Source organism: Macrosteles quadrilineatus, unplaced genomic scaffold (genome assembly GCF_028750875.1).
Source record: "Macrosteles quadrilineatus isolate MER2022 unplaced genomic scaffold, UCM_ALF_1.0 Scaffold_6__1_contigs__length_79288215, whole genome shotgun sequence".
Taxonomy (NCBI): domain Eukaryota; kingdom Metazoa; phylum Arthropoda; class Insecta; order Hemiptera; family Cicadellidae; genus Macrosteles; species Macrosteles quadrilineatus.
Window position 1 is genome coordinate 62,269,865 of NW_026542599.1, and position 17,544 is coordinate 62,287,408.

At 34.4% G+C, this 17,544-nt stretch overlaps 1 protein-coding gene across 1 annotated transcript; it reads left to right on the top strand.

Annotated features, from left to right (window-relative positions):
* Window positions 1-2,518: 2,518 nt before the first annotated feature.
* Window positions 2,519-16,022, top strand: LOC128996719 (coiled-coil domain-containing protein 112-like). Its single transcript, XM_054422165.1, has 10 exons — window positions 2,519-2,647; window positions 6,163-6,275; window positions 9,483-9,558; window positions 9,745-9,889; window positions 10,281-10,425; window positions 12,520-12,734; window positions 13,026-13,121; window positions 13,315-13,457; window positions 13,934-14,149; window positions 15,753-16,022. Exons 2-10 carry the CDS (start codon window positions 6,185-6,187, stop codon window positions 15,790-15,792), a joined length of 1,167 nt encoding a protein of 388 aa, XP_054278140.1. The 5' UTR covers window positions 2,519-2,647; window positions 6,163-6,184; the 3' UTR covers window positions 15,793-16,022.
* Window positions 16,023-17,544: the final 1,522 nt, after the last annotated feature.

Below are 17,544 nucleotides of genomic sequence, written 5' to 3' on the forward strand. Positions count from 1 at the left end.
GGATGGATTGAGTGTGGTATGGTAACAGCCAGACTTGGTGGACGGACTTTTTTTAAATACTTTTCTTTGAAATGACGACCGTAGGAAAGTAGGTAGGTATTTCGCAGACCGGACATGTTTGCCGACATGTCGGACCGTGTATGGGAGGCTGAGTTTCACAGCAGAACTGGCAAATATTATTCATCTCTCCAAGTGAATGTGTATCCTATTACATTGCAAATGGGGGTGGCTGAATTATCAATTATTGTGGGATTGTAATAAAGCCATATCTAATGAGCTGTTTGATTCTTTAATTCTTCTAGTTGGTACCAAACCAACATAACAAAATGTTACTAGCAGATTTAATAGTTGGAGGGGCTACCTCTATACAGTTGTATTTCTATCTAAGTAGGTTACTAGTTTTAAAATATGTGAAATAACAAGAAATACATAGTAGGTAATGCAAAAACATGCCATCTACCACGGTCACCTTTAACTCCAGGCCGCGGCCCTCGAAGTGGCAATGTGTCGCAAAGTTTTGTTACAGCCGTTTTGTTTTTGATTTTTGAGGCAGCTAATGGTATTTTTTAATAACATAAGAGCTTGGTTACTGGGCTATGAAAATATTGACTGCACTTTAAATGTAAGGAAAAAATAGATTTTTCTATTTATATTCTGCGTTGGTTTTTAATTCTATATGTTTTATTATCAATCTTGTTAATAAATTTATAATCATAAATTTGAATGAATAATACGCGAACTATTGAGCTGGTGTCACTTGTCTTTGTCTGCCATGTTATCTTATAGGACGTCTGAGTCTGACGCTAAACAACACTACTTACAACGTTGCCAATTCTACCAGGCCACGGCCTAGAGCAAGGTCACCTTTAACTACAGGCCGCGGCCTGGTAGAATTGGCAACGTCGCAAGTAGGGTTGCTTATAGTGTCAGACGTCCCATAAGATAACATGGCAGACAGGTGACATCAGCTCATTAATTAGCACTATATTGACCTTAATTAAAATTTATGAACATAACTTTATTAATTGAAAATAAAACATACAGAATTGAAAACCAAAACAATAATAGGTATGAATTGAAAATCTATATCTGTACATTTAAAGCGGAGTCAATATTTTCATAGTCCAGAGTAACCAAGCTTCGTAAATACACAAATACCATTAGCTGCTTCCAAACAAAACAGCTATTAAAACGCTACTTTCGACATGGCCACTTCGAGGCCGCGGCCTGGAGTTAAAGGTGGCTGTGCATCCACTCAAACCGGCAGGAACTGCATTAAAATAATAATTTGTTGTCTTCACCCCTTCCACCCACCATAGTACTTCAGCTGATCTGTAACATAGATAAAACATACTCCTCAAGGAGTATGTTTAACCAAACTGCATAGAAAAAACTTACTCATCAAGGAAAGGAGTATGTTTATGGTTTAATCTATGTCTGTGAGGATCATTGATCTACGAGGGTGTTTCTTAATATATAGTAAAACCATAGGAAAGTTTAATCTTTGGTAAAACCCACTCTAAATTATATTTTACCATGGATTTATTGTTCTTCCAATAATTTACCCAATAATTTTTATAAGGTATACTAGCTGACCCGGCGAACTTCGTATCGCCTAAGTTATAGGTTTCCCCTAAGACAGACCGATGGAAAGAAAGTACCGTTACGTTTAATTTTCAAGATGATCTCGTTCGCATCGCTCAATCACGTCCTGGTTGAAGTTCGTTCGCTACGCTCACTCACCTTTGGGTTGGAGCTCGTTCGCTACGCTCACTCACCTTTAGGTTGGAGCTCGTTCGCTGCGCTCACTTGCATTCAGGTTAGCTCGTTCGCTACGCTCACTCGCCTCCAGGTTGAAGTTCGTTCGCTACGCTCACTCACCTTTTGGTTGCAAATTAGCTGTTGTCATAAATGTAAAAGAAATAATAGTGCTGCACCCTGTTGGTAATCCTTGTAACTTTAATGCTATTGAACATCATAGAACAGAACCAACTTGTTTAATTGAAACAGCTGTTAAGATTCATTAATTCCATTTCTCATAAGGTTAACATGGGAAACTCCAGAGCCACTGGGGCGGAGCCCTTTTAAGAATTTCGAAACGGGAAATAGTTTACGTCCGATTCGCATACCTACAGAATTTACACACCAAATTTCATAACGATCGGTGAAGTCGTTCCGGAGGAGTTTGCAGACAAACACTGTGACACGAGAATTTTATATATTAGATATACATGTTTCTACACCCAAATGATTGCAATTTATTATTATTATTACTATTATATATATATAATACACTCCAAAGTGCGAAAAATCCTTGTCTTGATTACAGCCTGCCTAAGCTTAATGCTGAAACGGAAGTAAAAAAATTAGAACCACAATAACAACACACTGAAACTGAACTGAACACACGAAACGATCAAACAAAAACAAAACAACACAAACAAATACAAATACACCACGCCACGACCAGACCACACACAGTAACAAAAACAAAGCGAACTGTCAAAGTCTATCAACCAACACTCTTTGTTATAAATAAGTTAACTTATCAAACCATTTAATAAATTCTCAGTTTGTGATTTTGGTAATTAACGTAAATACTTGCAGTGGTGATCTACATTTTATTGTGACATAAATGAATTCAAAGGTACTAATAGGAGCTTTACTTTGTACGTAACTTAGAGGAACATTTTTAGGTTAGTTCAATTTTTGAGTGTAGGCAACTCCCCCAATTTTTATGTAAGTTAGTAGCCCTGGTAGGCAACAATAATTTGATGACACTAGAAACACAGTAAAAGCACAGAAAACATACTACTATGTTTTCTGTGGTAAAAGTTAATTTGGGTACACTTCCATATCTGTTGGCACTAATATCGAATGAGTACTTTTTATATCGAATGAGTACTTTTTATCGATATATCAATTAATCGATATATAACCTAACCAAACTATCGAATGAGTACTTTTTATCGATATATCGATTGTTCGATGTATCGATAAAAAGTACTCATTCGATATTAGTGCCAACAGATATGGAAGTGTACCCGTTAATTTAATACACCAATATTGACCACGTATTTATTTCGAAAACAAATTAAGTTGCCTACAGTTTGCGAAGGCGTAGGAGTAAACAGTCTTATAGGCTACTGTTTACTCACAGGACGGTAAATTACATATTAACTTAAAGATGGTAGGCCTAAGTGGTGATCAGACGATTTTGATAGGACACTCCAATCATCATCAGACCCAATAGGCGAATGCCAATTTAGGCCTACCATCTTGTGAGTAAACAGTAGCCTATAGGCCTAAGTGTAACTTAATTAAATATTACATAGGCTATTACCCTTTAAGTGTTATTTGACGTATTTCTTGTGCTCCCAGGTAAATTAAGTTTAATAACACGTAACTTACGATGCTGATTAAGAAGTTATATTACAGGTAGCTTATTAGTCGAAATAACTTATTAAGTAAGTTAATGTTATCGTAGGATATCAATCTATTGTTTGTACCTATTGAATATGACGGTTTTAAGACATAGGTCTAGTGAGTGGTCTTCAAGAAGACTTTTCACTTTCACACTGTGATGCAGCGGTTAGCCTATGTTGGGTGAGTTTGGTTCATTTTGGGTTCAGTTCCACAGAGATCCTACGTTTAGGTTAGGTTTCCACAGAGAACCTACGATATATTATCGGATGAATAATGATACAGGCCTATATAGGCCCCTATCGAAACTTGTTTCTTTTGATATAGGCCTATCATATAGGCTATATAATTTTCTTCTATTGTAACCATTGATTTCAAAATTGGTTTAGGCTAGTTAGCCTATGGTATGTTTTTATCTTATATTTAACTAAGCCTAATAAACTAACTCATCAATAAAAACCATAGGCCTAAGTTAACCACATTTTTGTATTATAGTTCGGCCGCTTAGAAAGCGACCTCCTCGAGCATTGGTTTAGCATTAGCGTGCAGGCCGTTTTCTAAGCGGCCGAACTATAGAAAAGTAACTAAAAAATCAATAACTTAACACAGCCAAAAGATAAATTAAGTTAAGTTAATCAACTTAAAACTAACTTAAAAATGTTGAAAATATGAACTAAAAACCTACAACGCATTTCTTCCATTTTTAATCTTCTTTACTTAAGTGGGAAGAGTTCTTTATTAGGTATGGGGAGAGTGGGGCTCATTTTAACACTTTTTAAACTTTAATTTATTAATAGGTGAATTTATGTGTTTTTAATAAAAACATTATTACATTTAGTCGTAACATAATGTTAGCTTTAATTTAGTTATTTTTTAACCCTCCAAGTTAACATGTTAAGTTAATGTGCAATATCTGTTTTCACCAAGGTACCAGTATGAAAATCGTTCAAAACAACAAGAAGTCGGGTACAATTGAAAACACTAATTAAGTAAGTAGCCTAAAATGAATTTTTTTTTTACAGAAATTGTTATACATGTGAGTTGATAAAAACACTTCTTATTTCTATTGAAATTATTTATTTAATGTTGTAGATTCACATTATTTGTAGCGAAATGTTGCAAAGTTAATATTTAGCAAAATTATATTTGTTCGCTGCACGTTCAGTTCTCACGCTCATTGTTGATTGAGGAAGCTTATAGTATTAAATTATTATTAATCATTACTGTCTTGTATAGGCAACAAATATAATCAGTTTGGGTACATTTGAACAACAGGCTTACCAGAGGAAAACATGGTGTTCAAATCCATCCCATTAGGCACCATTTTGCAAAAAGTTAAATTTGTTTTCTTGAATTGTAATTTATCAATGTGAAATGCATAATTGTATCTATATATGTATGTATTTGCCATAAGGTAAATGGATCAAACTTATCTGTAACATAGTTTTTCTATGGAAAATGTACAAATCCATACTGCTAAAAAAGTTTTCTTGTGGCGCTCTAAAACTTATTTTCCCAACAACAAACTGAGAACTGATCAGAAATGAAGGGAGATGAATGCAACCTGTTGTCCTGTTGGAGGGCTACATTTTACAGCTGGTCCAATGGCCTGCGATTATAAAAATGACGGCAAATTTAAACCGTTCAAATGTGCCCCATCCTCCCGGCCGCTCGTATCGTACCCGGGGCCTGGCCTCAGGTACGATACAAGTGGCAAGCGGCCCCTATTCATACCATAATATATCTTAGGTTCTCTGTGCAAGTGTAACTTACCCTATGAGTATATAACAAACAAGGTAGAATTTAATACAAACAGTTTATAAGCTAGATCTATGTTGTTTAATTTGAGAGATAAATTTAAAAAAAACATAAATTTGTATTGGTACATCCTCTTGAATGAGTTTAGGAAAAGGTTAATTTTGTAACCTTGTTTATAATTATCATAAGTTAAACTAGGGTATACTAACCTAACCTAAATGCTCTCAGCTCACTGTAAGACTGGTAGGTGATAGGTGACCCTCAATGGATATATCCTGGATATACCACATCACAGGCTAGCCATCACAGGTAATTCTTTCAAACTTAACTGTGTGAAATTTTATAATAAGCTGCCTCAGCCTCTTCAGGCAGACAGCCTTTCTCTTCCTCTTTTCAAATCCAAAATGCATAACTGGCTATAGACATACCAAGAACAAAATAACCTGCGCAGAAACGAAAAGATCACGTGGTTCGCGCAGGTAGGTGTGGCGTACCATTCAAACCTGCGCGGCTCGAAACGGCCCAGGGTTCTTTTGTTTCTGATATTACTATAGTAGCAAATCCGTTCTACCCAGTTAAGGACTTTTTGAAACATAAAATTACAATGGAATCATTCATACTGTAGATTAGGAATTCTCAATCTTTGTTACCTATAGATATAACATTCTTGTTGATATTTTGTTTAATGTAATTTGACAATGCCTATTCCTGTGTACAATTTGGTCAATGGCAATAAACTTTCTTATTCTTATTCTTATAATGTACCTACATGTAAAAATGTAGGCAGTGGGTTTCTAAAGCTTGCTTTTAATTGTAAAATTTCACGGACGGTTATTTAACATAGTAGGCCTAAGTCAATGGTCATTACCGTGGTGAAAATTAGGAAAGGAACTTTGAAGTTTCAATTTTTAGTCCAATAAATGGTTTGTGACTAAGTGATTTTAACATTTCCTTCTTTTTAAAAGTAAAGTTTTTTTTCAGATAATTTTATGTCCATATAAATATGGGGAAGCATGAGGATTGTAAGTATATGGAAAGACTTAAAGAAGATTTGAATGAAACCTGCGACAATACTGCTAACGTGGATTTTACAGGTTGGCTTATATTATTGTTGTGTATTTTTTTATATTTTTCACTATTGTATAGGCCTAATAATATGGGAAGTCTAACTTACTTGTAGGCCTACTATTTAAAGTTGATCTATCAATTTTGATTATGAACGGTGCTGGTGAGATAAATTAATTTAGAACTACAAGTTATTATTCTAAGTGCAAAGCCATTTACTTTGAATAAAACAAGTATTGACCATTCATTTGGTGTGATTATATAATTAATGGTCTACCAAGTTAACACAGCTGTTCCTGTTGCTAAGGAAACCCAGAGCAAACTACTAACTTTAAGAACATAGCCTAAAATCCAAATAGCCTATCAATTTTAATACTTACTTCCTTAGTAAAAAAAAAATTACAATTTTAACGGATTTTTCTTGTGTGATAACAAGGAGTAAATTTCTTTACTGTAATGTGGTTACTCAACCTAACCGTTTTGTCATTTTTGTTTTCTATATCTGCAGAATCTGTCTGCAAATTACCAAATACAAGTACAGTGTTATTTCGCAACATAGACCTTCATAGAAAGTACTGCTGGAGTCGAGAAGAGCTGGCTTTGTTGTATACTCGGAGAGCCATGATGGAATTGGTTCCTCGGCAAATTCCTCACAATATTCCTCTTTTACTCGAATACATTCATATCTGCTTGACCACCCTTAAAGAAATTGCACCTTCAAAAACAGTTTACGATTATATGGTTGCTGCCCTTGCAGACGTTTTTGGCGGTTATTTGCAAACTTATGGTTTGCCTCTTTTGAACGAAGCATACTATGAAGGATACGTTTCTTATGATAATGCTGCAGAATTTTATAGAGTGCAAGAGAACTTCAAAGGAATTCTTATGACGAACGGTGATGGGTGGACAAAACCGATGGAAGTCAGAAAACACATCAACAGAATTCTACCTCTCAAACTCCCAGCAAAGCCCTCCTCAAAACCATGTAACCTCCTTTACGCTGAGAGTATTGGTGCTTGCTCGAAAACCGGTGATGAATTTCCCATCGACAACCAATCAAAAACACTAATACCTCTTCCCATACTGGATGACAACAGTAAGCCAAACTCTATTGCAATACCTTTCAAAAACCGAGCTCTGTTTAATTTGAAAAGCAGAAACTCTTACGATATTTTGATCAAATACTACATCGAAGCATCCAGTTGTCTCACACAGTCGCAGAAAGGAATGGAACAATCCGAGTTTGACAGAGTATTATCAAACTGGCTTAAAACAAAAATATTGCCTCATTTGAAAGATGAAACCTGGTATGTCGGATTCAGCAATGTTCTGCGAATAGAAGAAACAATACAGCAAAGGTCAGGAATCATAGCTACGAGTCATAAAGATGAAGAGGAGTCGTTGTTTGCTGAGCTTGAAAGTGAGGCACAACTAACAAAAGCTACTTACATTGCTATTATTCTCATACTACTACTTTCGATATTGTTCATTTGTTTTCTGTACTGGGCGTTCATAAGGAGCTGTCTTTGTTGCTGCAGACGTTCCGACTATGATTCGCAGAAAGATTCTCAGTACGGAACGAGCACCACTTCACTAGTGACCAACTCTGATAGCTACTCCCACACTTCCTCTGCTAACGGCAGCGAATATAATGGACGAGTTTGCCATCATGGCCAAGCGCAAGACAATCATTGTGGCTCTCATCGCTCGCCCGGTGGAAGAAACCAATCACAAGAAAGTCGACTTACTATGAGTTGTGGTTTGGGAAAAGGGCTTTTACCTTCAAAGTATCGCAGGCATCATTAGATACAATATTTGAGAAACTATCAGTTGCAGTAAAAAGTGTACTCAAATAATAAATTTAAAGGTAAAAATAGATTACAAGAAAGTTGACTCACTAGGGCCTATATGAGTTTTGTAGTCTGAAAAATGGGTTTTCCAAAGAATCGCATGCATCATAAGCTAAAATGTTTTAAAATTATTAGCTGTAATAAAAATGTGCTTTGAAATAAAAAATAATCACTTTTTTGTTTGATTTACCTAATTTAGGCTAAAGACAATTGATTATTAAAAATGTCCAAACTTTTAGATTAGTTTAAACAAATAAACAGTTCATTAGGTCATATTTGTTTGCCCTTTAATCACCAAGGCATTTAAGTGCTTAATGCAGTTCTTTGTCTTCCATTTCATTCTTTATACTAGACTAAACATGCAACATTCGCCAAGCACTGAACATCTAATTAGAGATACTGTAGTGTAAAAATGTTGTATAGGCTACTTATTTTTTCATTGTAAGTGTTTTTTTTTATCAAATATTAAAAAATCAAGAAACTGAGCCAATGTATTATTATGTATTATCAGTACTATTCTGATAATTAGACCAATTCAGTAATACCAAAGCATAAATGTGGTTCGGATTCCACCATAAACTGTAGGTCCCTTAGTTGCCCTGTATGGGCTATTAATTAACAGCTGTGTCTAAGGAATATGTCGGCCTTAGTCACTAACAAGACTACAAGATCGTGCCACTCATCCTACACTCATCTCCATTCATACTTGGCTTAAAATGCCTTCTTTGTATGGTTGTCCTTTCAATGAACAGTATCGACAGTATACTGATCAAATCTCTAAGATAAATTCTCTAAGAGATATGAACCTGTTTAATTTAAATTTACCAAGGCATATAGGAGTTTGCTCAGTAGATTTGAAACATAGGATTGTATCATTTGACCTAACCGTACAGTTTTGTAGTATAGCTCGTGACACCTAAGCTGGCACTTGGCCTAGCGCGGGCAGTGTATGCAGGAGGAGGGTGGAGGTAGGGAAAAGACCGGACTGCAAACATTTCCGCTGCCTCACGGGGTTGACTCCCCTTGTATTATGTAGGTACTTGAGCGCCTTCATATGGGTCGCGAGGACAGTTGACGCAACCGCATGACGGGACATAATGTTTTTGAAATAGGTACTAGTAGCGATCGGCCGAGTGCCAGCTTAGATGTCACGAGCTCTACCTATTCCATATTGTTCCACTTTTGTTAGAATTACTGTAAGAAAAAGGAATATAAGTAGGCCTAAAATATTAACACGTATACTGTTCCCCTTAAATGGTTGTGAGCAAACAAAAAATATGGTTATCTGTTGTTTTAGATTGCAGGTTTCTTGTTTTACAAAATTGCTAAAATATAATTAGCCTACTACTTAACAGATGTATTTCATACCAAAATGGACTTTTTTAGATGGCGGGAAATGTCTGTTTGACTATACTAACAGAAGAAAGATCAAAATGTCAGCTGAGAGCCACAAAAATAGTGAGTAAGTATTTTTGTTTTCTATAATACTCTATCAAAATCAGTATAATCTTTTAGTTACATCTTTAGGACAATACTGTTCACCTTTATCTTTTCTTTACCCTGTTGACTGTATACGATATAGTATATTAATATAGTTCATGTAGTAAAACCTTAGCTTTAAGTGATAAGTCCAAACTAAATGTTCTAGGGAGCAGAAAAAAGAAAATGAAAAAGAATTTGAGTACATTCGCCTGCAACTCGAAGAGTTTTCTGTTTCTGATAGTTCTTCAGCCAAGTCTACTGTGAAAACCAATTCCGGGTTGACATTAACTAGCAGCACTACTGTACGTCCAGTAAGTATATATCAATCCATTAAAATACATTTAATAAACAATATCAAATTGGTTCACTTTTACTTTAACAACATTGTTGTAGATTGAATGATTAATAAAAAAACTAGAATCTTGCATGAAATAAAACTAACAATATGAAAACACTAACAGCATAAAACAAAAACAATGTATAAACATTTATACAGCTGTTACAATGGTCAGATAGAAAGTATGACAAACAGTTAAACTTCTTCAGTTTTTACCTTTACTTCACCACTGACCCTAAGAATTACCCAGGACCGCAAAGGTTAGATAGCATTTACTCGTGGTGTAGTGGTAACTCATTTTGCTAGTTTCTCTTTGATAAGTCACTGCCAAACAGTTTTCACTAAAGTCCTTCTTATTTCATCAGGAAGTTGAAGCATTCCAGAGGTTTTTACACATCGAAGGAGGACACTACGGTGGCTGGAAAGAAAAAGATCACATGTTCTTCCTCAATACCAGGAAAAAATACTCGTTAAAAAAAACAGCAGAAATAGTCCATGAGAATCTTCCAGGTAAACACATTTTCTTACATTACGCTATTTAGGATATATTTGATGTTTTGATTTTGTGTTTTTCAGCTCTGTTGGCTTTGTTAAAGATGGTCTGTTGGTTTCGCGATATGTTGGCACTGATCACGTAAAGACTATTCACGCGAGTTGCTTACACTACTTTACCTACTAACATTTTAATCAGGCCTACTAACAATCACTACTCATAACTTCTAAGAGATGTTATGTTTTGTTTATAACCTCATTGCCACGGATAGTGATGCAACGACTCATTGTACCAACCACCCATAAGCAATTAAATTGGTCTTAACAGCTGATATGTGTGCGTTTTTGCAACATTTTGTATTTTTTTTTTTTTTTTTTTTTTTTTTGTGACGAGACTGATAGCATGTAATTGTTGAGTGGTCAATAAATTCTTGATTCTTGATAAGATGACGTTCGAAGCAATACAATTTTATTTCTTTTCTCTCAATCCTTGAACCTAATTGGTCCGTTTCTAGTGTTGTAAAGTAAAAAAGCAATGCTTTAAAGTTAGTAAACAATGCTGTAAAGTGAATCATTTTAATTCTAAGATAACTGAACTGAAAATATAAAAAATGTTTTTGGTTTGTACCAAATCCTGACCTTGTTACTGTTTTACGCCCTTCTGTTCTTTAATCCTTTAAACCCTTGGATAACTTAGTTATTTATTTAAGAATTTTTTATCAAGTTTTCTCTATTAACAAATGTGTAGATTAGGAATGGATAGGTCTGATTTAATTTGGAAAACATATTCCCGATCATCAGGACAGGATTAAATTTGGTTTGGGATTCTCCCAGGATATGTTTTTTCTCAATTGTAAGCGATTTCGCTGCGTAAGTCAATACATGACGACAATGATGTATCTGTGACCGCGGAGATGTTGCCTATATGGCGAGTAACTATGATGATGTCAACAAGATTGCGGGACTGGTTGACAATTGCGACTTGACCGCAAGACATGTTAATAATCATGGCATTGCAGAAGGGGGGGTTATTCACGATTCCTCTGTAATCACAGAAAGTATTTACATTGGTGCGGATTATAGTTATGATGATATTGTAGGTACTTTTTACAAAATGTATGATTACTAAAGCTAATATATTTTTTTATTTTGGGAACCATAACAAGCATTACAACTTTAGACAGTTTTAAAAAACGCAATGATGGTCAGTTTATATACTTCTTTATGGTTAGCGGTATTTTACAGCTAGACTGATGTTCGACAGTTAAATTACGCCAAATATAAAACTTCATTAGTTAATCGTTTTTGTTAGGTATTTCACACAATATTGATTTTGTAGTACAGTACCGTAAAACAAATACTGCAAATTAGTTTAATATACAATATTATTGCTCCCTGCAAGAATATTTACTGAAGATTATTAAAACGACCCCTTTTTTGCATAAGGAAAATCATTTCCTGTCTCATCCAGTCTGAAAATTAGAAGGAAATAAAAATTCCCTCCAAAACTGAAAATACCAACCTTGGTCATCCTTTAAAAACTAAATTCTGTTAACACAAGATTTTGGTAGAAAGACACACAATAAAATTAAGCAAAAAGTATGAAAACACCAGACAAACAATTCAACTACTCCACCAACTTTCTCCCAAGCTTTCTACTGTTTATCAAGTGAGCCTCTCCAATGGCCAAACTCCAATGACGAACTGCTCATGAGCTATTCACTAACTAAGACGGGTTTCAAACCATCAATCTGTGATGCTGTCTCCTGGCCAGGCAGAAAACACCTTAGACTGCTTATCAAATCTAGATGCACTTACTTACTACACTGGTCAACCAAAGGCCAAGTGTCAATAGTTCTAAGCAGTATGTCACACAAATTTTCTATCTAAAACTATTCATAGAAAATGCACTCCATATTTGAGGCTCTATTCTTCGAGTGTCTATTTCAGCTATATTTTAGTATCCTTACTATCCTAGTTACAAAGATTAATACACATTTCTTCAAAAGGCTGGTTATTGAGTGAGTCAAGAAAGTAATAATAACAGCTGGCAAGGAACTTGACAATTTTAAGTAAATTACAAAGTTGTAAATTGTAAACATATTGTTCCAGACATTAGTTTGGAGAAAGTGATAGCACATGAGACCTGGTATAACGAGTATCTAAAATTGAAAGCTGCAAAAAAGACCGCAATCGAAGAGTGGAAGAAGACTCAAAAGGCAGTAAAAGTTGTAGTGAAAGAAAACTCACAGCCTTGCCCTCAAACTGAACCAAAGCCTCAACCAAAACGGGACCCCAACTTGAAAGAGAAGATTGAAATTTGGAAAGTAAGTAAAGGTTTTAGCTGTTTGAACTTATTTTACAATACACATAATATGGTGTCTTCATCTTTGACCTACCAGATTGTGTCTATTACTACACTAATAAATAATAATTAAATAAATGGTATCAGCAATCTGACACATACTTTCTCCCCTTAACTTGTCAACAACCTTTATCATGGGTAAGCGGTGAGTATTCTCACATTATTAGTTGACTTACTAACCCTATCAACTTGATTATTCATTCTTTTTATGCAGTTTTGTATTGATAAAATCTTAAATATGTTTTGTATTTAGGCCCATTGTGTTGCTGCCAAGCTCGAAAGAATGGAACAACAAAGAAAAGAAGAGATGAAGAAAAAGAGAGAGGATGAAGAAAGAAAAAGGCATCAGGTATGTGATGTTTAAGCGAGCATATGTGGATAATACTTGAAGTGAGTGTTAATGTTGATATATTTAAATTCTACATCTTCTACCACTTGGTAGATTGCTGGTAGATTAGGTAGATTGCCTGTTTGGATAAATTATTGCATTATAATACCCCATTATTTTACATATAACTTTGAATAGTTTTTTAAATATCCAGGAAGAAAAAAGAGCTTTGGTAAACCGTTACCGAGAAGACAAACTTAGCTTTGAGTTGGCCTTGAAGACGGCAAAAGAAACTGAGGAATTGGAAGCTAAAAGAGAAGCAGCGGTGAAAGCTGCCACTCTTCTAAAATATTTCAGGTTAGAAGAATAAAGTAATAAAAATTGTAGCTTGATAAAATATATTATGTTTATTTACTTTTAAAGGTAGGGATGGTAAAATTCATGTACCGTAATTGTAACCATTTGTCTAATAAATGTTATACTCTCGCCCAATGATTGTCTAAGTAAATTGGGTTGGATTAGAAGCCCAAGATCCATAAAAGTGGCATTATTTGCATTTTTTGTACAGTTAGTTTAGCCTATTTTATTAGATTTCGTAAGGGCATTTTGAAAAGCTCTATAAGACTCTTAAACTGGTAGACTATAAAAAAAACCATATGAAATGTTTAAAATTCATCTAACTTTAAATAACTGACACTTAATTTGTTGGTTTTCCTATTTTAAACTGTTGGTTCGGTTATTTGAATTCATTGTGTTTTTATACATTTTTCCTCGATTTGGTAGTCACTAAAAAGTACTTCACTTAATCAATTAAATGACTTCTTGTGACCTAGGTATGAAGACAGAAGATTTACAGAACGCCAGATAGCCAAGAAGCAGCCTCAGGTCAAGCCTGAACCAAGAGTGAAGAGTGCAGTGGAAGTCAAACGAGATCCAAACCGGCTACTGCAGCCGACCCTCGGGTGGATCTATCACACTCGACGCCGCAGTGAGACAGACACGGATACCAACCTGACCACACCGATGGACCTGAAGCACATGCCTAGACTGTGAGTTGACCACTTGTCGGTTGGAATTTATTTATTAGAATTTTAGATATTTATTCTTTTATTTCATTGCCTGATATTGTAATACATTACCAACATATCGAATTTGGTTTTCATGACATGCGTACAGTAGTTTTAGGACCTTGTTCTTTCATCCCTATGATGAACAAGTGTCAGCTGGTGTCAAGGACATATGCTGTACGTTATCTGTCTGACTTTAAACATCACCTGCTGTTTTTGCTAAAGAAAATAGCCAAGATTAATACAGTAATGTGGAACTATTATTCATTATTTTATGCCTATTGCGACCGACTTTTCCTGGAAGGAAAAATATATTCACAGATGTTGCAATTGTTGCCAAGGTAGTTCAGCCTACCATGGCTAGGTGAAATTCCATGGTCTGCAATAAGGGAAACCACTAGACTAAAAGCCGGGTCTAACCAGTATAGGGGTGGCTCATATACGGGCACTGTGAACAAGTCAAAACCAGTCACCAAACAATCGTGCACTAATTACCCCAGGGCCCTGATCTACGTCGATTCTCTACTCTAGTATGGGGTCATTATTGACTTCGCAACTCAAGCTTTTGCCTCATATTAACCTCTAATTAACTCCTAACAGCATGTAAGTGACAAAGATAACACATCCTTTACAACAATCGTAAAGTTTTTGATTAATATTTTTAGTTGTTTAGAGGTTTGGTTTAGTATTATTTGTATTTGATAGCTTGACAAAGATCAGGTGAAGTCTACTTGGCCACTGGCCACTAAAATCCAGTGCACAACTCGTAACACGCACAGGCTTAATGATCAAACAGGAGTTCACTCAAAAACGATAATTTTAAATAATAATCAAGATACGCTGCTGCTTCCCTCAATTCGGGTGCGGACGCAAAACCAAATCTTATTCCTTTGGAAAAAACTTGTACATAATCTTCTTGTCACATTGTATATATCGCTAGGCTAAAGTATCAACCACCCTTCTTCGACTTTACGACAAGTTATAATGTAAAAGAATTTCAATGATTTGAATATGAATTCATTGTTGGTTTGGCGGAGCAATACGTTTTGCATTTGAATAATAGAAAAGATGGTAGTATATAGTAGCAAAACAATAATGGAACCATTTTAAGAGTTGATTTTTAAAGATGTATTGTAACTTCCGAACAATGTACTTAATCTTTTATTTGTGAATTTTTAGCTGAAATATTATGGAGAAGTGTGAAAATAGTTATTTGTGTAACTAGTGGGCTAAGTGGCACTTGCAGCAAAGGCAGTTTGCTCTCGCGTTACACATTATATTTTTCCTACAGTTACTATAAAGCACATAAATAATTAGTCTTTCAAACACTGTACAACACGTTTTCAGGTTAGGTTAAATCCAAACATTGAACGAAATGGGACTTATTTTCAAGCGTACACATATTACGTGCCTAATAAAGCACGCTGTTTTGTTTTATTTGGTTGCAATACTGTTGTGCGGCAAAAGTAAAGAGTGTGCGGGCAAATGTAAGTAAATACAGCAATTAGCACCCACTTTGTCACGTGACTGTAGGAAAAAAATATTGTTCATCACATTTTGACCCTTTTGAATCCTGTGTTGGCAGGAAGAAGCCAGCCTGGAGAAGAGGCCTCACTTCCCCATGACAGCATTGTGATCGTCAAAACCCCATAATGTTCCTTCACACACAGTCAGAAATTGGATCTCATCACTTCAGTATGGTGAAGTTGTAGAATTTGTTTACAATTTTCTATTTGTAAGGATTTATATTTTAAAGACAGATTCTCTATTAATCATTATTTTATATTAATATTTACAATGGAGTAAAATATATGTCAGTTGATCAGCCTTTGAAGTAGAATAGGAGACCTAATGAGTTGAGAAAATGTTTACTTACTTTAATTGAAAACCAAATTGGTTTTTAGCCGTACCAACATATACTACATAGCACATACCAACATACCAACATTCCTTCCACCCTCTTTGGTACTTTTACAATCAATTCATATGAGGCATTTTCTATTTTTTGCATTTTGTTGTTTTTATAGAGGTCGAATTCCTTCCTGTTAACCTTTCCAAACATTGTTGATGATTGTGTTTTTATCTCTTCATCCTACTTGGCCCAAACATCTTGTATTTTTTTTTTTTACTTGAAATTGTTTCTTTAACATCAAGTTCTTTGAATAACTCACAATTAGTTATCTTTTCTTTCTTATTCTTAAAGCACAATTTCCTGAAATAGCCAAGTACTTTTTTACACTGTTCTGATTTTTTCAAGGATTTTTCTGAAGGCATCAACATAACGTAACTTTTATTGGTGTTAATCTGTAAACACACTATTTTGTATTTAATGTGCCTTCAGTCACATTTTTTATTTAGTATTAGCTTTGACTATTTAGGCTATAAGAAATATTATTTGTTGGTGTTAAATTGTACTCGGCCCATTAACGATTTTAAAGAAAAGCCGTTAAATTTACATAATATTTTTTGCATCGATTGAACTTTAACTTAATTACAAATGCACATTAATCACTCTTTTTTCTGATTTTTTTAGAAGTTTAAGATTTAAAATTGTAACGTTTGAAAGACTTCAGATTTGACTGCTGAAGTTTTTAAATGCTTAAATCAATTCTAACAAGTGTATGTTTCATAAAAACATTTTTAGTGAGTTTGTAGATCTAATGAAGTAACAATTAATAAATGTAGTTTTAAGATATTTTGATATTTTATATACTCTCACAAGGTTAGTACTAAACCAAATATTTTGATATTAATTATTTATTTATACTCTTGTAAGCTTGTCAAACAAAATATTTTATATGATTCTAGGCACACTGTTATAAGTCATTGATGTTTTATATGCAAAATATATATTTGACAAAAAATACACAGTTTTCTTTCTTTTTCATATATAGAATTTCTATTTGGTCAAGTTTATTTAGTGATAAAATGGTACTCAGTTTTATAGTATACATCATTTGGTTTTACAATTATGGAATTTTTATGTATATATACCGTTTTCTCCACTATTTAATAGTAATCTTATCAATGGTTCTTTTTTTAGACCATGTTTTAACTTTTGACATTCAGAGGGAAAAGCCAAAGAGAATTTAAGAACATAAATACACCTACTTGTTGGCCTGGCTTTTTATATATCTTTGTGTAACGCTGTAACTAACACAACTTTCTTTTATATATTAATATTTATCTATTGAGTATCTTCATTTTTCTTCAATTAGGTTTTGTTGACATTAAGACTGGGAAAGTGAAGGTAAATAACAAATATATAGTTTATTTATTTTCAAATACTTATAAATATAAAAATACACTGTACACATATTTACAAAAATTTACAGAATATCACAGAATACAAACACAATGACGATATATCAAGATGT

What these genes read in the sequence shown, in the direction of transcription:
- LOC128996719 (XM_054422165.1), top strand. Translation starts at nt 6,185, where the DNA reads ATGGGGAAGCATGAGGATTGTAAGTATATGGAAAGACTTAAAGAAGAT. An exon ending in AGTCCATGAGAATCTTCCAG is followed by an intron (nt 10,426 to 12,519) that starts GTAAACACATTT and finishes ATATTGTTCCAG; the next exon opens with ACATTAGTTTGGAGAAAGTG. An exon ending in CTGAAGCACATGCCTAGACT is followed by an intron (nt 14,150 to 15,752) that starts GTGAGTTGACCA and finishes CTGTGTTGGCAG; the next exon opens with GAAGAAGCCAGCCTGGAGAA.